The 26111-nt window shown below is 38.2% G+C and overlaps 1 protein-coding gene across 1 annotated transcript in view; it reads left to right on the forward strand.

Moving 5' to 3' along the window:
• Positions 1–26111, forward strand: part of LOC128736412 (fringe glycosyltransferase) — a 265753-nt gene that overhangs the window by 90329 nt on the left and 149313 nt on the right. Inside the window, exon 4 of the mRNA XM_053830895.1 lies at positions 18582–18684. Within this exon, the coding sequence (XP_053686870.1) occupies positions 18582–18684 (103 nt within the window). The remainder of the gene's footprint in view (positions 1–18581; positions 18685–26111) is intronic.

Here is a 26111-nt window from a genome sequence, read left to right on the forward strand (position 1 = left end):
CAATTATCCAAGCGCTCAAAACATACGTTTTTGCAGAAGACCGTAGATCTCTGGGACGTTTTCTTTCTAAGTTATCATATATTCAAGCTTCAAATTTCCATAGCTTTACGAGCCTAAGCACAGTGGTCCAAACTGCGAAATACGTGATCGTTTGATATAGTGCCGAAACGTGAAGTTTTTCGCATAAAGTGTCTTTAGGAACATTTCTTGGTATAATAAGCCACTTCTTGTGAGAGAAACCTTTGGGTGATTAATTCCCTTAAAAGTGAGATACCAAATTTATTTTCTCGTACATTCGAGATACAGGTTTGGTACTTTCAGCAAAGTTGTAGTAAATATCAATACAAACAACTTTGTCAAAGACACCATACTTGTATCTTTTCATGGAAATTGTCTATGAAGCGTTATTCGTGGACAAACCCTTTAAAACAGTTTTTAAACCCTGACTTATTCTGTTCAACTTTTATGTGTTCATAGTGTTCTAAAAAGTTGTTTATCTTGCTAAAATCAACGTTTTTGTAGAACATTATTATACGCGATTTTCTGCAGTTTCGGAGATTTTGAGCATTTTTGATGAAAAATAGTTCTAATATGAGCCTCAATATTTCCCAAGGTGACAAATGGTGGCAGACCAAACAACTCCTACTTAAAAGTACAACAAAAAACCTTTAAAAGCAAGTGTCAATTGTCTGTATCCGTTTGTATCCTCAAAAGTTATAGTTGTTTTAAAAATCCATCTCAGTCATGTTTATAGAACAATTAAAATGTACTTCGGATGCAATAAACGCCATTTTATTTACGTTGACAATCTCTTTCTAACAAGTTGAGTTAGCAATTTTTTCGCCTATTTTCGAGTCGAAAATGAATGTAGACTTAAAATTATTTGCCGCAATTAATAAGAGCAAGACTTCCAAATAACTAACTTAAGTCTATTTTGTTCAATACCTTCGATTGGTGTCTTTGAAAAAGATCACACTCATTACGGGCTGGTACATAATGGCCGAAACACAAATGGTCGAATCACGAATGGCTGAAATCTAAATGGCCGAATTTCAACAACAGTCACATAAGGCCGAATTTTCTCGGAATGACTAAATAACTATTTAATTATAAAACACGAATTAACAAGCAGTTAACAATTAACTTTACTCAAACCAAAAATAAAATAAGCAACACATCTTTTTGCAACACATCTTAAAATAAGCAACACGGATACAGACAATTGTCACTTGCCTTTAAAGGTTTTTTGTTGTACTTTTAAGTACGAGTTGTTTGATCTGCCACCATTTGCCACCTTGGGAAATATTTAAGCTCAAAAAAGTACTATTTTTCATCAAAAATGCTCAAAATCTCCAAAAATGCAGAAAATTGCGTATAATAATGTTCTACAAAAACGTTGATTTTAGCAAGATAAACAACTTTTTAGAACACTATGAACACATAAAAGTTGAACAGAATAAGTCAGGGTTTAAAAACTGTTTTAAAGGGTTTGTCCACGAATAACGCTTCATAGATAATTTCCATGAAGACATACAAGTATGGTGTCTTTGACAAAATTATTTGCATTAATATTTACTACAACTTTGCCGAAAGTACCAAACCTGTATCTTGAATGTACGAGAAAATAAATTTCGTATCTCACTTTTAAGGGAATTAATCACCCAAAGATTTCTCTCACAAGAAGGGGCTTATTATACCAAGAAATGTTCCTAAAGAAACTATATGCGAAAAACTTCACGTGTTGGCGCAATATCACACGATCACGTATTGCGCTGTTTGGACCACTGTGCAGCGATGTCAAATCTACGTATTTACTCGTATTTATACGGATTTGGAAAAAAAATTGTTGAATATATTTCTTTCAAGAAAAAATTCTTGCTGTATTTACATTATTAGCTTTCGTCTTTTTATGCGACAATGGAAAACTGTTGAACATTTTCGCCTAGCTTAGAAAACAAAACAAAAAAGACGAAAAGAAATCAAAAATTCGAACAAACGGCAATGAAAAACATCGTAAAGACGACGAACATGCGTTAAAAAATGAAAAAGTGATGAGAAGATGGCGAAACTACGATGAAAAGCTGACAAAAAGACAAAGAAAAACACCAAAAAGAAGACGGAAACAACATGAAAATGCGATGCAAAGATGCCAAAACACCGATAAAAAGAACAAAAACATGACAAAAAGAGCGTCAAACAGAGTGTCAAAAGAGCGACGAAACACACTTAAAACGGCCACGAAAAAAACGATGAAAAGATAGTAAAAGGGGCAACATTTTTGTTGTCTTGACAAGCAACAGAATGACGAAAAATTGACAAAAAAAATGAAGAAGAGACAACAAGAAATGGCGAAATGACGACCAAAGTCGATGAAAAGATGACCAAACCGAAGAAAAAACGCCAAAACAGCAACAAAAAAGTCGACAAAAACGACCCAAAGCAACAACAACAATACGACAGAGAGATGACAAAAAGACGACGAACACGAGAAAAAGATGACGACAGGGCGACGAAAAGGCGTCGAAAAAACAATATGATGACGAAAAGAAGCCAAACAGCGACAAAAAATATGACTAAATGCGTGTCAAAATAAAAAAAGACAATGAAAACGGCAAAATCCGATGAAAAAGCGTCAAAAATGCCAAAAGCAGACCTCAAACAACGACGAACAGATGACGAAATTCAATGTATGAAGATGGCAAAAATATGGCAGAGAGATGACAAACGCATACGAATAAAAGAAAATAAAAAGATAAAAAAAGAAGGCGAAAAGCATTCGAAAAGACAACAATACGATGACGGAATGACTATAAATAGTTGTAGAAAAGTCGATGAAGAGCCGATAAAAACACGGTAAACAGGGACAAAACGCAACATGACAAAAAACAATTAAAAAGCCTGAAGTTTTTGGAGCGTCTTAGCAGAATACGAAACCTAAAATTAAAAAAGAAGAAAACTTATCCAATTTAATTCTACTATGTATATTTTATTTCACGACAGATACGTATTTCGCCTACGTCTTGCAGGCTTCCTCAGTGTCTGAGTTTGAAAACAGACACTGAGGATGCCTGCAAGTCGTAGGCGAAATACGTATCTGTCGTGAATAAAATATACATAGTAGAATTAAATTGGATAAGTTTTCTTCTTTTTTAATTTTAAATTAAAAAGCTACAAATAGGTGACAATATATGCGAAAAAAACGAAGAAGAGATGACGAATATTTGATAGAAGGACGACGAAAAGACAGTCAAAAGACAGTTTTTTGTTGTCTTGACAGCAAATCAGACGATGATAAAATTGCAAAAATAGACTAAAAGGTAAAAAAAATAAAGACAATGACAAAAACGACGAAAAAATGACAGTACAAAAACAAAAAAGACGACATAAAATACCAAAACAGTAACCAAAATAACGACAAAAACATCAAAAAGTCGCCGAAAAAATAAAAAAAAATGCTAATAACGAAGAAAGACGGAAATAACATGACAATATGATGAAGACTACGAAAAGACACCAAAACTGCGGCAAACATACAAAACAAAAGACGTTTAAAGAGCGTAAAAACACGACAAAACATTCAAAAAAAATTATGCGTATACTTAAGAAAATCGACAGCATGACGACGAAAAGAAGCCAAAATAGCGACAAAAATTGCAGAAATTAACGGCTTAACAACAAAAAAGTAAAACACGACAAAAAAAATCATTTAGAAACGGTCCAAAAGACGACAAAGAACGACGAAATGACAGTAAAGAAAACAACATTTTGGTTGCTTTCTTATATGCCAGAAGGGCATTGCAACAGTCCTAATTATTGTCTTTTGTGGCAGTTTTGGTTGTCTTCAAAACAAACAGTACAACAAGAAAAGATGATGGAAAGACAACAATAAAACGATGGAAAGATGATAAAAAACGAAAAAAAAAAATCGACAAAATGACGTTCAGCATCGTGCTGAAGGTGCTAAAACAGCAACAAAAAAGACGTTAACAACGATAAAAAGCCGTTGTAAAAAGTGGCGTAAAATGCAAAAAAACAGAGCCACAAAATGACGAACAGGCAATGGAAATGTGATGTAAAGATGGCATAACGACCATGAAAAGGCGACAAAAAAGACGCCGAAACGCGTCGAAAACACAACAAAAAAACGACATAAGAACGTCGTGTCTTTTGGGTCACAAAAAATGGCGAAGAGGTAGCGAAAAAAACAATGGGAAGATGACGAAAAAGTGATCACAAGTAGGTGAGAAGCCGATGAAAATAAAAGACGAACGACGATAAAAATACGATGAAAGGACACCGAAAAAAACGCCAGAGAAATGACAAAAATGATCAAAAACGACAAAAAGACTAAAACAGATGCAGAAAAGGCGACGATGAGACGATTAAACGACAGCCAAACAACGACAAGAAATGCAAAAAACATACTACAAATGAGGGCAAAAAGACGCAACTAAGAGCAACCAAGAACGCAATAAAAGACAATAAAGTGCCTTGGCGGTCGCGATTGCAGTTCGAGAATGAGAAAGTAGACAGGACTGAACACCTTTGAATGGGACGGAACAGAATTGAATAGCATCAAAACAGCGACTTTGATTTTTGATCATTTTCAGTGCGAATAAAAGGACGCTCAATGAAGGGTTTATTTGTAATTCTCTTGAAATGTTACTTGATTTTTTTGTAGAGTAATGTGAAGTTTTTTTTTTTTAGAGTTATTTACTTCACGATTCCGAAACTTCCAATTGGCAACTATGAAACAATTGTCGTGCTCACCATCGCTGTCCTATTGCAGCTCGGAATCGAGGGAAATTTTATCCAAAAAATCACCTAGTAGCATTATTTGCTTGGAATTTCTAAAATCAGCCTGAAAATAACGTTACATTCAACGAACAGTCTTCAATGACTTAGCAACGATCTGTTTATGATCGAAAATTGCACACATTCATTTGGACGAATTGTAATTTCGAAAAGATGGCGCTTTTGTGTACCTATATTCGGTAATCATAATATAACCAGCCAATCTGGCATTGATATGTAACTGGTTACCTCGGGGCTGTGATTTGACGCCGTTAAATTTCCTTTCGTGGCATGTTGCGAAAAGGTTAATGTTATGTTGACAATCCGCAAACGATTTGAGTGCTTAAGTTCACCGTTTAACAGACCACTCGTTAAATCCAGTCCAAACAACCGACTGTAATAAGAGCATGGCTTCTATAAAAACGGACAAACTAGTCGCAATAATGATCTCGTATTCATATAAATAATGGCACTGTTTGCTCGCTCCAATCAAATCAATATAATGGAAAAAATCGATTACTATTACGATTTTATTCCATTTTGAAAAGAAACTTTTATTCGAATCACTTTTTATGTACACATTCGAATCGATCATTGAATCGGTATCGATTACGTTACGTTGAAAAGACGGCTTTAAACAGTAATTGTGTATTATAAAAGAGATGATACTAAATATTGGAAACTTATTTTAAGTTCGTTTACTTTGAAATAAACGGATACAACATTTGAATGCCTTAACATTAACCGGATGCAGGGATACGTCGTTTACCTTACATTATTTGATCAATGCGGACAATTTGTGTGAAAAAGTGGTACTGCAGCAAACATTAAAATTTTCATTTGTTTATCCATCCATCTTTACTGCCTTTGAATCATTGAAATGATAAAACTGGACCATATCAATGGGTGCACCAATATGTAGAAGGAATAAACGGTGCGAGGAGTTATGATCGTAAATCAGGGCTAGCAAAAACGGACTTCGAACGCACGGTGCCCCAGCAGGCAAGCGTTGATGAACCAACTGGCCGGCCTGGCGTGGCCTGGCGGTCAGAAGCTGTAAAGGCATATTTATGTTGGCACTTGAAGGCCCCTCTACACACTGACGGAAAATCGACTCATAAAATCCAATCAGCTCGCACTGACTGACTGACTGACTGACGGGCGGGTGTATCTTCTTGAACGTATGGATCTCTTCCTGGCCAGTATTCGGGTGACCCCACCAATTCGAAACCGGCTGGCAGACGGACAGCTTTATTTGTGGCGCGAGTGTGTTGATATATTATTATTATTTATTATTTAAAAGGCCATATAAAGTTATAATGGGACCAGCATCCAGCTTGAGGATCCAATTTTGCGCCGAAGTATCCCGCAGAAAAACTGCGGAATCCGAAATAAATTATTGTTTTGACGTTTCGGTGCTCGACGTTCGACGGTGTTCTTATTCTAATATTTTGCAAAACTTACGGCCACAGACGACAAAAGTGTCATGAATTGGTGCCATATTGTCAGTCGTGGTCCACCAATGAATGGAGTGACAATTTATTTCAATTGGTCTATAGAGAAGCAGCACCAGCTGCCTCCGCATGTGTTTGTTTTCTCCCGTGGATCACGGTCGGATCGGAGACACGCAGCAGAAACAAAAGTGGAAGTGAGCTTTTATTGGCAATTATTTTTTTTATGGTGTTCTTCAATCCTTGAAGATCCATCGATCAGCACCACGATCGGTTGCCTCTCGCTGCTCGACAGAGTTCGACTCACGGCACATTCCTAGAATCACTTAGCGATCGCAACTTTGCAGCGACATTTTTGGCTTATCGGGGCGGCTTTGACCGCTTAGGAGAGGAGGATACATTTGAATACGATTGAGTCGGTAGTTATCTGGTTGGAGAGTCGTTCGAAATGTATTTGGAAACCCATAAAACACCGGAATCAGCGAAGATTCATCGTCCTGGGAAAGTTTTTTCGGCCCAATGGTCGTCGCTCTGTTTTATGATAATCAGATAGACGAACGGATTGTTTGGAAGTGAGTGTTAATTGGCATACGGTCAACCTTTTCGGGTATGGAAATAGCTAAAAAGATTGTGCGAGACAGAGAGAGAGCGAGAGGGAGCATTGGCATGGGCCTGTCAAGGAAAACCATGAGCCAAGAGTTCAAATTTATTCCGTTTGGTGACACGGTGCGAATCGGTTCTAGCGGAAGACCGCAAACGAAATCGAAATTCTGATGCTGAAAGATTTCGATGCCGAGCTTGTTTCATTATGCAAACAACATACGACGTGGGCGTCATTAAAATATTTTATTGTTGCTGACATATTCGCGCACGGGCTGAACGAGCGGGCACGGACTTGCCTTCTACCGGTCCTCGAACGCAGGCTCGATCAGTCAGTGTTCAGTGGGATCTTGAAAGTGGTCCTAAACAAAACAGCCGATAAGACATTGCTGTGACGGCTGACGCCATAATTGAGGAAAAAATAGAAATTGATTTCATTATTTTTAATGACTTAATGGTGACAAGATCGAACATCGTTCGGAACCTTGAAAAGGTCAATTTGTTCGAAGTCTTGAATGGACGAAGGATTCGGAATATGTTCATCACGAAGAATCAATGTTTCGAAGCATCTAAATTACTCCAACTTAATGATGCAAACAGACATATGATATCAGTCTGTCGATTTTGCATTTAGATTTTGAAAATTATGGAGTGAAAATTACATTCGATGAACGCTAGTTTAATAAAAATTCCATTTTCTACTGATGATTGTAAAAAATCAATCGTAGATTAGGATCACCAGCGGAGCAACTTACGCAAAGGCAAATAAATATCAATCGCTGATCAGGGATCGACTGCCGGACAATGGTAGCAAGTCTAAAGCAGAGCGTAACACGCTTGAGAACGCATAGGGCTGGAAAGGAAACAGGTCCCAGAAAATTTATACTCCAGCTGTCACCCCACAAACGCAACCGTCCGTCGTCGTCGTTGTCCGTCACGTGAAAATCCCGCGCTGTTTTCGGCCGGGGTCCGAAGAATCCGGGCGGCATTGAAAGCATCACTTCACCGCATCAAAAAGCGAATAAAAGAAGCAAAAAGTTTTGCGTGGAACCACTTGAAGAATTTCACATCATTAGGAGGTATTTCGATCAGAATTCGCTAACAAGCCGAAATTTATTTAGATTGTTGGGATTTCGGGGGGACGCGATTTGCGTTATGTCGTCCGTCGCTCGTCGGGGCCAAATCGTATCCGTAAATCTAAAGTGGAGAAAGATGAGGTAGAGGAATAAAAAGATCAGCTTCTGGATCTTCTCGCACGTAACTTGTCCTAATTAGGTTTGTTTGTCTCCGTCACAGGTTTCGCCGGACCGTGTCGCCGAGCAAGTTCAGCGATAGTTCCTGGGAATTTCGGCGACGACCAGAATAACTGCTCGAGTTGAAAAGAGTTAGATTTTTGCAACTATTCCGAAAGCAATTTTGAACATAAAGAAATTTGAAATTTGTTTTCGAAGAATAAACTTTCCCCCACTTTTTGGTCTGACGGAAGATATCCATCAGCCGAAGGCGACCGGAGAACCTTTACCCACCGGGAGAGGAAGTTAGGAATAAACCTGAACCATCAGCGTTCCCATACGACGAGTGCAAGTCGTCCTATAAAACGATTAAAACTTCCCGACTGCCCTGGCTTGCTAGCTGGCTAGCTGGCTAGTGAATAAACTGTCATAAAAAGTTTAAATGAATATAAAATACATCGAACATAACGACCGCTTCGAGTCGCTGGACTGGCGCTGCTGTGGGAGAAGATGGAAGGAAATTTTAAACAGAGGAAAATAAATTGAAACAAACACGGGGACCCACTGACTGACTGGTTGGGCGTGTGTGGTTCATTTTCGGAGTTCTTTCGTCTTATTAAAATCGAATAAAAATCGTTGCTTCAGGGTGCTTCTGCTGCTGCTGTTGGTGCAAGAACTATGAGCTGACAACCGTCTGCCTGGGCCGAAAGTGGTTTCAAGATAAACACGGCGATCGAAGTTGATTAATTGCTCACATCAATTCTCTAGGTGCAAGTCCGTACGTAGAGTACGGTGGGGGATTTTTTTCTACGAACCAAGCTAAGTTGATGGTGGTCGGATCGTAAAAGTATCTCACTAGAAATGATCGATTGAAAGAAGTTGATAAGTTTTGTATGTGGCCGGGGCTTTGGGCTGAAGCGTTTGGGGATTCTGGGAAAATAGACAAAACACTGGGGTGATATTCTAGAATTGTCGTAAAACAGTCGATGAATCCGTGGGTTTCGACATTCGGGGTAGCAACTCAAAACGCTAAAGTGATTGACGATGATGGTTGTTGAAAATATGTTTCGATGTGAACCATCAATCGTTTTGTTATCTTGGAATCTTGGAAGTATGTACTTAATTCTTACACTGTCTATTTTGAAATAAAAATAAATTGGGAAGTTAAGGAACGACCACTATCGAAAAATTAAAAAAAAAATATTTTTTAGATTTCAGATTTTGATTTTACAAACATTTTCTACTATTGTCTACTAATTAATTAATGTTCTAAGCAGCCCGAGCAGGAGCGAAGAGTAAAATAATATCAAAATGTGTTATTGGAAATCGAATAACTCATATCAAAATTTGGTCTTGTTTTGGCTGACATAGTTGGTAAAATAACAAAAAATAATATCAAAACTTTACTTCTTTAAGGCCAAAAGAATAGCTACTTGTGTTATATGAATAACAAAGCAATAACATGACTGTATTCAGAGTTCAGAATAACATATTTTAGTATTATTAAGATATTGAATAACAAATGCAGTAGTATATGAGATTTAAAAAAATCATTTTACAAAATATTTGTAATCTAAAATCTCTTTAATCAATAACAAAAATTGTATGAAATATTTGGAATGTCATAAAGGCCAAAATAAGATATGATAACAAAATCAGTTATTAAACTCATCTTACAACCACTGTTTTAAATATCTATTCAATAACAAAAAGTGTTATCAATGTATCTCCTTATCTATTCAATAACAAAATATACCATTATAACACAGTTTGATATTGTCTTTATATTATTTTGCTCTTCGCTCCTGCTCGGGAGGGCAAGTAGATGAAAAATGCTCCTAATGTGTAAACAGATGTCGTTGCTGTAACATTATGTCTTTCAAACTTCATTCGTAAACTTAACCAAATATAGAAGAAAAACAGGTTTTCATAACTTTTGAGCTTCATGAACATAACATAACCGGAAAGAAAATAAAGAGAAATAATAATCAGTATTAAAATAATACGAAATATTACTAGAATAAAATATGAAACAAAAAATACCAAAATACTAGGTGAAGTGGTGGAATTATGTCGATAGTACTTAATGACAATTCGAATGCTCCATTTACCGGCTTCGAATTGTACTGTATGATGATAATGCCATTACATTGGCCTCGAACACAATACCAAAATAATAGCATGGTTAACATAACCAAAACATTGCTTTCTCTGACATTAATCTGTGTTCCTATAGGCTGCGGTAATGTTTCTATAATAGTTTAAAACAGCACCGTAGCGTGCAATTTGCCAGAATTGGGCCAGATCCGCCGCCAAGCGCGCTAGTAGTCGGACCGCTACAATATCACGCTACGGTTCAAAAACCGGGTCTAGAATCTGAGTCCAAAAACTAATTAAAAAATGCCCAATACGAAATCTGATAAAAAATGTGGTCGAAAATCAGATTGATAATTTGACCCAGTTTGAGAATTTGGTCGAAAATTTTTGATCCGAAACCTGTACCAAAATCTGATCCAAAATCTGATTTTGGCTCAAAATGTGGTACAAAATCTGATCCCACATCTTGATCCAAAATCTGATCAAAAATGTGGTTCAAAATATTATCCAAAATTTGGTTCAAATTTGATAAAAATGAGATCCAAAATCTGGTCTAGATTCTGATGGAGCATCAACGTCTGGTTCATGTCCAGAACCGGGTCCAAAATACGATCAAAATCTAATAAAAAATGTAGTCCAAAGCATCTGTGGTTTAGCATCTAGTTAAATTCGGTTCCAACGTTTGTTACAAAAACTAAACCAAAATTTGACAGATGAAAAGTGGTCCGCAATCTAGTCTTGGTACAAAATATGGTCCACGTCCAGAATCTGATTCAAACCTGATCCAAAATCTGTTTGGTGGTTTAAAATGTGACCAATAATGTAGCCAAAAATCTGTTTTATTATATTTTGGTCAAGTTCCAGAATCTGGACCCAAGTTTGTTACAAAATTTGGTCTAAAATTTGATAAAAATGTGGTCCAGATTCAGGGCAAGGTCTATGCTCTGGTACAGGTACAGAATCTGGTTCAAAATTTGATCTAACATATGGTCCAAAACCTTTCCAAATATGATTCCTTTCCTTTCCTGATAAAAATGTAGTCCAAAATCTGGTCTAGAATCTGCTGTAGCTCCAAGATCTGGTTCAGATCCAAAATATGGCCAAGGTCCAGAATCTGTTCCAAAATCTGAACAAAAATGAGACCCAAAATGTGATAAAAATGTGGCCTAAAGTTGGTCCAAACCGGATAAAAATGTGGTCTAAAATCTAATGCAAGTTCAGAATGTAGTCCAGACCAGGTCTGGTATCTGAATCCAAAATCTAGTCAAAAATCTTATTGAAAGAGTGGTTCAATATTTGGTCCAGAATCTAGTCCACAGCTGTTCCGAAAATTCAAATGAAAATTGATAAAAAAAAAATGTTGTCCACGATGTAGTCCATGTCCAAAATATGCTTTAGGTCCGAGATTTGGTTCAAAACCTGATCTGAAATCTGGCTGATGGCTTAAAAACTGGTCAAAACACTGTATGCGACCCAAAATCTGCTTTAGGTCCATTATTTGGCTTAAAAAAATTAATGAAAAATGTGGTCCCAAATCGGGTTTGTTACTTGGTCTAGTTCCAGAATCTGGTTCAAGACTTAATACAAAATTTATTCCGAAATCTGAAGAAAGAAAATGCGGACCAAAATATCAAATATAAATATTTGATCCAAAATCTGGTCCAGAATCTAGTCAAAATCTGTTCCAAAATATGTTACAATACTGGAGCAATATCTGAAAAACATATGGTCCAGAATTTAGTCCAGGTTCAGAATCTGGTTGAGGGTTTAAAATCTTATCAAAAATAATAAACTTGAAAGGAGCACTGATTTAAGAAACAAGGGAGTGTTAAATCGGATCTTTGCCAGGGGCGCATCCCACAATCTACGGCTCTGGTCTACAAGGTTCGATTCAAATCCCAAGTTCCGGCAAGCCTTGTCGATAATGACCACATCGTGCCACTTGAATTTCTATTTGAAGTCGAGAAGTACCCCAAGATTTTTGATGCAAACTACACAACGTACACTTGATAGTCGGTATTCGAACATTATCGGGTTGAGCTTCCTGAAGAACGTAATCACTTCGCATTTTTCGGGGTTTAGAATCAAACAATTATTATTACCTACACCATCCAGTGGATATCAAAGGCTGCTCCTGAAGTGCAACACTGTCCAATTAATCGTCTGAGAACAGTTTCAAGTCGTCAGAGAATGCAAGCCGAGCACATTTAGGCATGGTATTGACATAGGTAAAATAAATAAGCAAAACCAACGGTCCAAGATGACTGTCTTGTGGAATTCCGGAAAAGGCAGTAAAAGCTTGCGAAAGAAAGTCGTTGATAAAAACATTAATAAGACTATTGTACAGATACGTTATAATCCACTGGAGAAGCGGTCCCCTCATACCGAATTGGTCCGGTTTTGCGACGGCGATTCGATGATGCAACCTGTCAAAAGCATCAGAGAGGTCTGTGTAAATGTCCGACGTCTGTCTGAGAACGGTTGTCGATGCAATGCATTACGTTGGAAGTGAGTATTAGTAAAATGGTGGACTAAAATGATGAATCCGTGTTGCCAGACATCGACGATGTACTGTTCAACCAATGAAGAGAGTGACACAATGTGGGGAATGTGGGGTTAGAATGAGCAATTATACCAAATTTGGTTGAAATTGGACGTGGTCGATTACAACAGGTAAGATCACTTGAGAGGGAATGACCCCTATATAAATTTAAAAATTGAATTTTTCAAAAAAAAAACCCAAGATAGAATATTTTAAGACCTCCTTTAAATTCATTGTTTTGATCAATACTAACAGCCTGTGAAGAGAAATCTGAGGTGCTTGAAAGTGAAACAATAAGTGCCTTCGGACATAGCGTGTGTGGTCTCATTGTAAAGCGTCTTAGTTCGGGATTCGGGTCCGGGAGTAATCGGTCAAACAGTGATGAAGCACTGTGTAATGGGCCAAAAATTGACATTTTTATGTGGAAGCGCCAGTCAAGGCCAGCCGTGTCTGAGTAGTAGGCAAACACGCAGAAGGACAGGCTGAAGGTGCTGATGAAAAACTTCTTTACGGTGAAACGCGACGTGGCGTAGTTGTCATAATGGATGGCGAACCATACGCGTACTTTGCGCTGGATGGCAACGATTGGCAGGGGATAGGGTACTATACCTCCTCCGCCAAGGAGGATAGCGATGACGTTAAATTTATCTCCCATACAGAGCTCCGAGGAGGAACTGGTAGTATGAACAAAGCATTGAGAGTAGCCGCTTGGCTGTCAATTTTTTCTGTACAGGCTCAATGAACCTAAGATTCAAAGAAAATTTGTTTCAGAGCAGAGAGAAAAACAGAAAAAGGCAGCGATTTATGATGTTGCAGAAGAATTTAGAAAACTCGGAACCGATCTTGACAGCTTGACAGATGACAGTTTATGAACAAAGCGTCACTCACGATTATCTCGAGTACTTAAAGCTGGAGCATAACGATGTAGTTCTCCGATAGTTTTGAACGTTGCTTAGAACCCTTCTTGTATACAGGAAACATTATACATTCTTTCCAACGAGTAGAGAACTGGATTGAAACATTGAAAAATAGCGAAAGAGGTCTAGTGAGAACAGTAGATTACTATTTCAGGATGCAAGATGCAATACCGTCAGATCCGGCCACTAACAGATATTTTAATTTTGGGTATGAAATGGGGAAGGCAAATGAGCGTCCAATATAGCTCTAACCATCCCAAGCCCCTACCTAGCGCCTCCACGTGGCCATACCTGGTAATGCTCTATTGAGTAGCCAAGCTAGGAGGTGCGTTGCTGGGTGGTTCCCGGCTGCCTGGTCTCAAAACCGCGGTTTTGGGCAGACGGCGGAGCCACACGGCCTAGCTAATAGGTAAGCCTAATAAGTTATTTTAATTATTTTTTTCGTTTTAGCTTATGAAGCATCTCCTGCTATATAGTAAAAACTGGCCAAAACGAGTTTTAATACTGCACATGGATACCAGAATGAAAAATTAAATTAACTTTCAAAAATTAAAATTAAATAAGAACCATTTATGGAACCCAAAGGACGCTACTCTATTCCATACGAAGGACTGCTGGTGAGATTGTTCTATTTTTATCATTTATACCACATTTCATCTTAATATCATATCATATATTAACAGTATTATTATTGATATCATAAATGTGGAAGGCTGGATGACGGAGTGGATTGCCAACCTGAATCCTTAAGGTCTGAAGCAAATATGGCACTTCTCAATTCAAAACAAACAAATCATCACGTGGGTTAAAGTTGGTATAGCGAAATTGATTATTACATGGAAGGATCCTAATGCTGGAAGGCGACTCTTATAACCCCGGAATGCGCACAAGTGCCTCTGCTTGTGGGTCCGCCCAATCCCTTTTGGCCCTTCTGTAACAGCATTAGTGTGAAATTCATTTGATAATCAAATTTGGATCTACTGTAATTCTACCCACATACATTGGCAAGTCCTTGAAATGATGGTGGCTTTCCCCTACTACTACTACTACTACTACTACTACTAACAGATATTTTAATTTTCCGATAGCAGTTTCCACAATTTCCTCTGTTCAGGGCTGTCCTGCACTCAGTGCACCTATTTTGCTTTTTTAGCTCTAACACCTCAGCCAAACAAAATTCGAAAATGTTATGTACGGGGCATTTATAGAGTCAATTATTATTCATAAGATTGCTGAACTAAATATTGCTCTATCTTAAGTATTTACGGCGCACTCTCACTTCACACTGGATGGTGCGCAGAGAGCGCTCTGGGTGCACCGCCCGATGTGAACTGGAAGTGCACCGTGAATACTCAAGATGGAGCAATATTTAGTTCAGCAATCTTATGGATAATAATCGACTCTATAAATGCTCCACACATAACATTTTCGAATTTTGTTTGGCTAAGGTTTTAGAGCTAAAAAAGTAAGGACAGCCCTGCCTCTGTTACACGAAAAACGTTGAGGTTCCAACGAAGCAACGTTAGCTTTACGATCGTTCAGAGGATCTTGTACGTTTCAACTGACGGAGTTGCGCATTTCCCCATGGAGGTTTGCCAGCGGGTCGATGTATGGGGACATCATTGACGATCAAAGTGCGAATGAATTGATCAACATCAAGAGAAAGTAACTAAGATCGCCAGTCGACCTGCGACTGTGGCTAAGCCATCAAAATCAGTTCTATGGGTGCCTTCGATAACATTCTCAAATAGGCGATAACTTTGCAAGTAAAATCCCTAGAAATTTGGGATATTCTATAAAAACATGTGTTTTGAGTATTTCAGCAATTATCTAGAATAGTGCGTTCTTCTAAACTGAAACTAACAAAAGTTAAGTGTGAAAAACTAATTTTTACTCAACTCCCATACCAAATGCTGAATAATTCGTCATCTGATGAAGATAGAAATATCATATCCTCAGCAAAATTACTTGTTTTTACATTTTCTAGAACACTGGCGAAGAAACCATATCTCTATCTCCTAACACAAAACAGTGGTTTACATGTATTGTGCTTATGGCGGACGCAAACCGCAAAAAAACATGCTTGCCTTATTCTACCCTAACATTCTACCCTACATTCTACCCTATAAGCTCGCAAAATTGAGGAAAAATAAAGCTTGAATGTGCGATAGCTTTTGTTGGGGTTCGTCATCGTGAAATTATAACATAACATGTATAACATGAATGACATAAACGATAACTTTGTGAGGAAATGCCCTAGGGATTTGCAGTCTTCTGCAAAAACGTGTATTTTGAGCAGGGCTTCGACCGATCCTTTTTTTCTACCGCAGTCACACCAACGCGCATTCAAGTTCACACCGTCCGTTTAGAGGTGGAATACGAACGCTATGCATAACACAACTGGCAGTTTGCTCAGTCAAACGCCGAATGCACGCAACAGTATGAATGCGTTCTAATGCTTTTTGACATTTTCGTTTCGATCAAGTTGCCTTTACCGTTTAGAGCAGCGAATGACTGCAAAACAGTCAAATGACTGGCAATCACCACGCTAACGAAAAGCAACCGCACAATCGTATGATTCAATACTACAAAAAAACAACCACTACATGTGCATGGAAGAAGTCGGTCGGACTCCGTCCAATACAAACGAATATTTTGCTTGCGTCGGACCGACGTCCGGGTGACAAACTATTACTGTGAGCAGCCGATTTGGAGACAAAAAGAGAAACGAAAAAATACGTCACCGTATGCTTCCAGTCAGTTTGCAGTTTATATTCTCAAAGCGCAAAGCAAAACGGGAGATTGACTGTTTGCTTCTGCAGAGATGCCGCATGAATTGTAAGACGGCAGCAGCGCAAGCGGGAGATTGACTGAATTCAAAAAAACAGTCAAATGATCGTTCAAAAAGCGGAGTTTGAATGCGGAAAGTTCGCATTCACGGCAGTCACATTCAACTTGCGATCCCTTTTCAAGCCCTGATTTTGAGTACTTCGATAATTGCCTAGAACAAAGTATTTTTGTAAAATGCAACTAACGAAAGTTAAGAATGAAAAATTGTTTTTTGAAGAACTTCTAAAGAAATTGATTTATAACTCTACACATGATGGATGTATAAATTCCATTTCTTCAGCAAAATAACTTGATATTACATTTTCTACAACTTTACCGAAGCTGCCGTGTCTGTCTCCTAACACAAAAAAATAGTTTCTTGTTTTTAACTGATGTACTGATGTTACTTATGGGGGTATTCATACAAACAACCACATTTAGCCCTTTTGGACCACTGTTTGCAGTAGGCATTGCAAAAGGTTAGTGTCTACTAAGAAGGTTCGGGTACGGCTTAATGGCCTATTCCGTTTCAACTGAAGTGCAAATTTGGTGAAAAAATATTGAAAGGCAAATAAGTTATGACCATTTCAGTGAACTTTCCTGTGCTAAAAATTGTGTAGACTTCAGAGTGGTCAATAGATGTGGTTGAGATAAATGTGAAAACTAACAATGATGCTTTCAATTGTAATATGTCATTGTGTACTTGCCGATAGTCAGCCGGTATATCAAAGAAATTGATAATACCTCCAATTAATGGTTTTATTCCGATACAGATATCCGAGGCAGTTATTCAATCCCGAATTATAACTAAGCAACCAATTCGTTACGGACGTCATTGAGTACCTGTAAGTTTTACTTTTTTCGTTTGCGAATGTCGAAAAACCCCAATGGAATTAGAGAGAAGTCAAAACGTAACTTCATTAGTGTCCAATGCAGAATACTATACATCATTATAAAATTGCTTGAATCGTCGATGACAACGAATTTGAAGGCAACAGGGGCATGCCTCTCTCTCTCTCTCTCTCTGTCTTGACTCTCTATCCGCAAAACATCAATCATGCGAGCAATGGCATTTGAAGTTTCGTGCCGCCTCACCTTCCGTCGTCGCGTCCCATCAGTTCACTGTTGACATTTTTACGATCCCATTTAACCCGCAACCCGCAGCACTGCCCCTACCAGCCAGCCAGCCAGCCAGCCAACCAGTCAATCAGTTAATTTGTTGAACTTGCCGCCACCCGCCGCCGATCCGCGGGCTCATCTTTCGGTGTCAAAACAAACTGTGGCCCGTCCCGGACCCCAGTCTATTGTGGGTCTGAAGCGAGAAAAAAATCTGAACAAGGAATTTAGGTTGAACTAAACTGCCATGTCACTGAATTCAAGATCTGCATTATTGTGTAATAAGCATTACCGCCACGTATTTTAATAGTGCATTATATTCATGTGAAATAAATAGAAAAATATTTTTGCATTTGCATAATTCATGCGTAACTTGTAACACGTGATGGTCTAAAGCATGGTGGTCCCAAATCAGCAGGCTCGAAGTTCAAACAACATTATTATTTTTATTGCGCTCCTAGTAAATAAAACTCCGAATGTATTTCAAGTCCAACTATCAGCCACATTTCGAACATCCACAATGGAAAGTTAACAAAAGCATATAAATATCCCAAAAATTTACGAAATATTTTTTCGGCCTTTAGCTTCCTACTTTCCGTTCTTTTCCCTTTCCTTTCACCGCCTCACTCACTCAATCGCTCTCCGTTTACGGTTGTCCACAGCATTTATCACACTATTGTTAATTAGGACCCGCCAAACGGCCAGTGCTCGAGTTTACGTTTACACGTCCCTCCTATTCGACGCGAACCGACGATCCGCAGAGCTTACGGCTCATGTTATGAAAATATTCCCAACATTTTGATTAACTTATTCCATTTTCGCTTTCCATTCGGTTTTGTTACACTTTTCTGTTCCCGTTCCTCGGCCGGCCGGCCGACCGGGCAGGAATTTTCGATCAGAAAAATCCTTTCGCGGCCGAAAATTTACCTTTCAAATGTCCAATTCATTTTGCTTCGTTTCCACAACCTAACTTTTGTTTTTTGTTTTTCTTTTCCTTTTCCAGATGGTCACATGGTCAACACCAACTGCTCGCAAGGACACTTTCGTAAGGCGCTCTGCTGCAAGATGGGAAAAGAGTTCGAGTTTTTTCTGGACAGTGCTAAAAGGTAAGAGTTGAGAAAAAAATCACGAGAAATATAATAACAACACGATTTAAACTGAAAATTATTTCCTCTTGAGGGAAGTTCTAATTGCACAAACTGTGCAGTTTTGCTAGATAAATTTGCCCTAGAACGCTGCACTGCCGTAGGGGAAATAAAACTAAACTAATCCGCCTTCATCGAAACTGCACCCATAAATTCAGTGACCTGGTTGGAAAGGCCGCCTTCAGTCGTCGTCGTCGTCGTCGTCGTCGCACATTGAAACATGTTCAATTAAGACACGAACGGAAGCCGTAATCACCTCATATTTTTTCCGCCATCGTTACCAGATTGCCGATCCAGAAAGCGTCCATCGATGCTATAAATTCTAATTACCCCCGCAGCACTACGCCAAGAACTTGGTTGACCGCTGGTTATCGAACCCATCGGAACGCGAAGCCCGCCATCGCCTGGCAAATCGACTAATCTGTTTCAACTCTGGCCAGCCAGCAGACGGGCCACAAGAATTTAATTAACCCTTTTCGAACTTCAACTCTCGCTGCAGCGGCAGCAACAAGCTCCAGTTTCCGAAGTACCTATAACTCTCTTTGTAAGGAAAGAATTATCATAAAAAAATGTTTGGAAACAATCTTGTGAAAAATGTACCATCGTTATTCACCTTCCTCGCAAGACCCGGCCTGCACTGGAGCCGGAGCGAACCGCAGGAAGATTTGCATAACACTACATCAGTTGGCGCGTAAAGTTACACGCCCTGCTTCTACGCTCCGGTACCGATGTTCAGCGAACTGATGCACACACCGTACATACGCGCTACCGGTAGTTTATTCAAATATTTTATTATTCTCTAGATTGGATTTAATTAAAGCTTTTCGGTATTCCCGAGTGCCGAGTGGCAGGCAGGCAGTGCGGCCAACCCCAGCCAGCAAAAGTGTATCGATCAGCAAGGGCCGACTCGGAATGATCCGATTCAAGAAAAATATTTTCATTTCGATATCTAGACATTTATTGATATTACCCTCGCTCGAGGAGCAGCTAACTACGGTTTGCGACGGCTAAGTGCCTTCGTTTCTCCGGTTTTACCGCTCGCTGGTAATCGTAAAAGTTAGCGACCACCACCGCATCACCGACCGACCACCAACTCTGATGCATGTCCTCGGAACGAGGAGTACCTACTTCGGTTAGTTGGACTTTCTAATGCGGATATTTACTGCGCTCTGCACTGCGAACATGCGAGGGACCGTAAAGACCGGACAGCAGCAGCAGCAGCGCTCTCCCGGTGCGGTTCCATCTGGTTTGACAGTTTTATTAGATTTTGGGCAATCGGTTCTGTGGTCGCTGCTCGATTTAAAACTTGTTGCGGAGCACAAAATTGGATTGCCTCGCGGGTGTTGGGCGAAAAAAGCCAGCGTTTCATTACTCAGACGCGCACAATGTATACGTAGGCGTTCGTGTCGTTTAGAGTTGGGACCCCGTTTTTGCCCATGTTTGCCCATAGTTAGCCAATTTAGCTGCTTAACGAATGAGTTTTATTGACGTGTTGAAAAAAAATGAGTTTCTAGAAGGTTCAACTGACAATAAAATAGTGACATAAAATACCGCCTCTACACAGTTAGATTCTCCATGAAGTTAATCTACTCAGTGCAGTTTCTTGGCTTACTTTCAATTGGCCTTTACAAACATGTTATTAAGTTTTTTTCCTTCTATTGTTGGAAAACTGAAGGGGGCAAAAAAAACAATGAGATTTTTTTTAAGTGTAAAAATCCGAGCTTTTTAACTTTAAGTACATTCGTGAAAACCAAATCTATTCTTGTTTTTCATAGAACGTATTCACGTATTGCTTTACCTGCGAAAACCTACCAAATGAGGGACAAAATCAAAAGTGGATTTATTTTACCGCTTTGCGGTTATGGCATTCCCAGGTAACCAATAAGCATTTCCAATGCAGTTTAAATTCAAGCCAATAAACATTTAAGTTGCCTTAAATGCTACTTAAATGCTATTTTGGCAAAATATGCGGCTACTTTACTGCTAGCACTCATATAGTGCTGGCAATGCTTATTTGCGGCTATTTACCGACAAGAAGAATTTAAATAAAATTGTGGATGCCAATTTACAACAGTTATGCAGTCAAAAGGCTGATAAACAGCAACCTGAAGTATAAAACACCAGGGATGCTAATAAACGATTGATTTACTGCTTATACTAATTCTTATTGGTTACCTGGGTTGTTTGAACATCCACTTCTGTTTCAACCTAGAAGCGTCAGCACTCCGTACAGGAGTCTAGAGATTTGTTTCACAGAAAAGTAGAAGCAGTTAATTATTTCTGTGAAACAAATAGTTCCAGCAGGTTACATTTCCAGTTACATTATCTAATTACCTGGTTTTATAAGTGTGTGTGATACTCGTTTACGAGTACCAGATTTGACCAAAATTTCAATCTTGGTACTCACGGGAACATGCCATGCTGTTCTTGCACTTCACTCGAGAAAGTAAGTTAAGGGGGCATAATACCTTTCCCGCCATTGTTTTTTGCCTTAATTCAAATATTTTGACATAGGACTACATCTCTCAGGAAGGTAGCTCGTACAAGAGGTACATAATTCCAAATAATCAAAAAAAAACTTCAACGAAAACTTTCAGGTCAAATTTCCCCATATATTTTCTACGTAATTACCTTGTTTCACAGATAGGGATGACAACTAAACACACCACTGTTTAGTGTAGTTTCCTTTTACAAGAAAGAGTAACTACAATCCCCCCCCCTACCATTCCAAACACTCCTTCACCTTCAATAAAAAAAAAAAAAAAAGATTAACGTTGAACCGCCACAGAGTCAAAGACAAGTAAAACAAAAAAAGATCATATTCAGCTGCTGCTGCTTCAATACTGAGAAGCAGGATAAACTTGTGGCGATGACGATGTGCTGCCTTCTTGACATATAAAGACTATTAATATGACATAAAATGAAAAGCAAAGCCATTACATATCGTCATTCAATCGCTGTTCGACTTCCGAGCTGATTACAGTAACTTTATACTTCGATCTAAGCTTGGACCCCACCGGTGGTAATCCGTCATAGATATCGTCGTTTCGAAATTTATTGTACAAGGTTCACTTTCAACCGCGTTTTTGCTTGCTACAAAACAAAGCAAATTCTAGGTGCTACATTCCGATTTGGAAACCGGATCTTCTGTTTTTATTTGACAGACTTCACAGGCAGCTGGAGGAAATGCAGGACAATAGAATCATTGCACTAACCCTGCAGAATTGCAACGTTAGTACAACGATTCTATTGACTCTATCAGCCTCTCCGAACATGCGACGTCTGGCTTGTTAGACCAGCGTCCTACCTCGAGGCCAACGAAGTGGCTCAGGCGCTTTGCTCGCTATATGACGCTGCAAACAGGCGACATTTGCAGTCATGGACTGGCTAATGTAAATCAATTTTCGTTCCAGGATAGTTGCAGCCACGCCATGTGAGAGCAGACAAGAGCGAATACCGTACCGGTCCTAATGGCTCTTTAGTTGCAATTTTTTAAGTGTAGTACAGTAGATTCGCTAGGATAAATGTTTATCTGTCTTACAATATCGATAATCTTCAATATGCAACTCAGTTCCATCGACAAAAATGTTCTTCTGACGAGAAAACTGCTTATGAGCACATAGACTTGAAAATCATCTCAGTATAAAACACACACACAATACTAACGTCATCGCGTATCGCATTTTACCTGAATATTTTAAACAAAACCGGCCCTTTACTTTACTTGAAATGCAGTAGTTAGAAACATTTAATTGTAGCACATCAATATCTGGCTCACTTTCCGTCAATATAGCTCCGCAGTTGACAGAAATTTACAAAATATGAAAGCACACGAGCACCTAATCTACATTTGCGCAAGCAAAAGACACTCTGCATGCACTATGAAAAAATCTGTATGTACAACTGAGGTAAAAACTTGTGCAGCTTTCATCCACCGATTCACTTAAAATGTGCGTTTTAGCGACTTTTACTCATATAAGCCATTCCATCTAAAAATCTGGCAAGTTTTATTTACTTTATTCTTAAACATAAGAAGAAATGCATGCCGACTGCAAACCAGATGTATCCAAAATTATTCCGGTAAATGAACGTATCGATTTTTCAGAGTGCATCTATTTCATGCGGCAGGGGGATTCTCGTATTCTTTCTTTTATCTCTTGCTCGTAGTAAGCTAGTGGTGCCATACAAAATACTAAGATTGTGATTTTTTCGTCATGTAATAAAGAAATTCAACGGAAGATATGGCAACATTACGTTGGGTAAAGAATACCAACGAATTTTGTGTTAAGCTCTCGCGTGACTTTAGCTGAAATGTTCATCACATGTTATACAACACTCCCGTTTTTTAATAACATTGATCGTCAAACTGCTTGTACACACAATGCATTTGGTTATTTGTCGCTTACAGTTTCTATTCTATTCGCAAAACAATATAAAATGATGATATCTTAATGATCACTAATTTCACCTTAATAGCTGGGTACGTGAGGGCGATTTTTATCCAAAAATACTCCGATTTTTGCACTGGATATTCGTTTTTAACATAGATCTGTACGGTGTGAACCAAACGGAGTTCAACGCCAGCCACGTGGTTGTGTGTACAATACAATCTTTCTGATTTTGTTAAACTGCCGACAACGGCAAACGAAATTGCAATAAACGCAAACATTGTTCCGAAGTTCTAATTAATTTCCTTCAGCCAGGTTCTGGTTGATTTTAAAAAGCAAGCAGTTTAATAAACTAAACTTTGAAATCAGAAATATCAGTCAAGAACAAGAAAATTAACTGACAGGCTAGTCGAGCAATTATTCAGCACTGCAATTCACGAATGAATTATTTTGAAGGATAGAAAATAGTAGTCATGTCCACGGGCTGATAGATAAAAGAAGACTACCAGGGGTAAAACTGCATGCGCTGAAAGCGTTTTATATTCGCCAGAGGGATGGTGTGGCTGTCTGCATGTAGTTTGACATGTCCCACTCATTGGTTTTGGTACCTTTGTTTCTGACATTTACTTACTGGTTAATTCATTTTAAAACAAATAAAACTAAGTAAAAAGCAGTTAAACACAGCCTTTTAGTCATAATTTAACTATTAGCTGTTATTTTCGATATGCGGGCTGGCTCCAAATTATCGCCATCCTTGGATGTTTAGTCCGCAAAATTTTGACAATTTCACACCCCTGATATTCGCCTTCATGCAGGACTGTCCATTTTTTACTTTTGCCAGATTGCATTTAGATACTGCAAGAATTTGTTAGGAACTGATGTTTTGCACAGAAACTGGGCTGATGGGATATTTGTGCAAGTGAGGTGACGAAGTAATTCTCAAAGCGTGGAAAACCAGCGACAGTCTTATCCGAGAGTAGTTTTTGAGCGTTTTTTTGCTGCTTTGCGTCAGTTGCAATTCTTTACATATTTTCAATTGTATTTCTGTCAAGTATGCAAATAGCTGTGTGAAGTAGAGAGTCGAAAGGTACTAGTAAGATGCAGAGGACATTAGCTAATTGATATTTTGACTGGTTGTCCACATGTTAGTTGTAAGACACAATGAATGGTGTCTATCACATCTATCACAATGAATGGTGTTATCAACAATTTCGTTTAAATTGACGAATACGAATAGTATAGTAAATGATTACCCAGAATAGTTATTTATTTTATTGGTTTAACCGTAGTTGTAAGCAAGCTCCTTAAATTAGCTAACTTCGTCAAGTGTATACCAGTTTCAAGCCAGCCAAGTAACTAAAAATTATTTTTTATTTATTTTTTTATGTGGTTTTAACCATTTCGGCATTCACCACACAAAACTTTAAGTTGACTTCTGCTGCAAGTCATACAAAAATTGTCAAAACACAAAATTATCGCCAATCATTAGAAGATGTGTAGGTAATTGTGGACTGACGAATTAACTCTTAGTAAACCTACAAACTTTAAGAAACAGTTAAAAATGATATACAGAGTACAGACATTTAGAATATTTAAACTTAATTTCAATTAACAAATGAATATAAGTGTTATATGGCATTTATTAAAATATAGTAAATTATAAATTTGTGTTATAAGCTGCTGAACATTTTCCAATTGTCAAGCATTGTTGTATTGTACCCGCATTCGTAGTCCAACGTGAACCCCTCGTTCGTTCCCTCGTTGGTGTTTTTCTTTGTTGTCTTTTCATGTTTCCAGATTCCAGAAAGTCCGTCGTATGTTTGCCGTGTTTCGTCGTTCACTTCGTCAACTTTTCATCGTATTTTCGCCATAGTTTCGTCAGTTTTGGGTAACCTTTTTATCACATTTTCGTCGTCTTTACACTGTCTTTTCGCCGTCTGTTCATTGCCTTTTATTTGTATTTCCTTCTTAGACTTACATGATCAACAGTTTTTAATTATCGTGCCAAAAGAGTAAAATTAATTAATGCAAATAGGATAATGATCCCAGCTGAGAATACCTGGCATAATAAGCACTTTGGCTACCCTGTGAATTTGACAATTTCAAATTATAATTAAAGTTCGTTTTGAGCTTCTGCAAATTCAAAATATGAGTAAAAGATTTTTTTTCAATACTTCTACAATTAATTGAGTGCTTGACATACAGAAATGCTATAAGCAGCATTTTGATGATGATGTTCTTATCAAGAGATTCAGAAAATATAGATAAAATGCTGCATTTTAAGCTCATTTATTTAGAAACTGATTAAAATAGACGACCCCTGATTAATCCGTTCCTTACCCTAGTATAAATATTTTATAAGCAATAAATAGTCAAAGGATGCAGCATATACCTAGGCGAACTAGTGCGTTCTAGACGTAAAAATGCTGTGACATGTCGAGCTAGGTTTGGAAAAATTGTTCTGCGAGTTATTGTTAAGCAGAAAGTATGATTGCTGCCTGTTTATTTCGAAGCTTTCCGTAACATCCAACTTCCAGGCCAGATTAACTGTGACTGTGTGTGAAAGAAAATAAATTTCACGTTAAATTTTATAAACAGACGAAAGGCGCGCCTATGGGGAATCTTTTTTTACCTTTTCTATGGTGGTAGCCGTTGGTGGCGATACGTGGATGATATTATTTGTATTTTTACTGAGCTAGAATTTGAGACATTTTTAGACATCATAAATAACATTGACAAGGACATTAGATTTGCATTTGAAGGAAAATTGAACGGTAGACTCCCGTTTCTAGATGTTGTTAGGATAAAAAATTGTAAATTTTAAATTTAAAGTTTATAGGACACCCATAAACACTAAAAGTTTTTTTGGCGACTAGCCTGCTTAGGGCGAAAAACAAGCGTTCATTATATCCCACTGTAAATTTTATCAAGTTATTGATTAAAATTAGTTTTTTTTACAATTTACGATGAAACTCCGTAGGTTTGTCTACTATATTCGGT

The sequence above is a fragment of the Sabethes cyaneus genome, chromosome 2 (assembly GCF_943734655.1).
Source record: "Sabethes cyaneus chromosome 2, idSabCyanKW18_F2, whole genome shotgun sequence".
Classification (NCBI taxonomy): Eukaryota; Metazoa; Arthropoda; class Insecta; order Diptera; family Culicidae; genus Sabethes; species Sabethes cyaneus.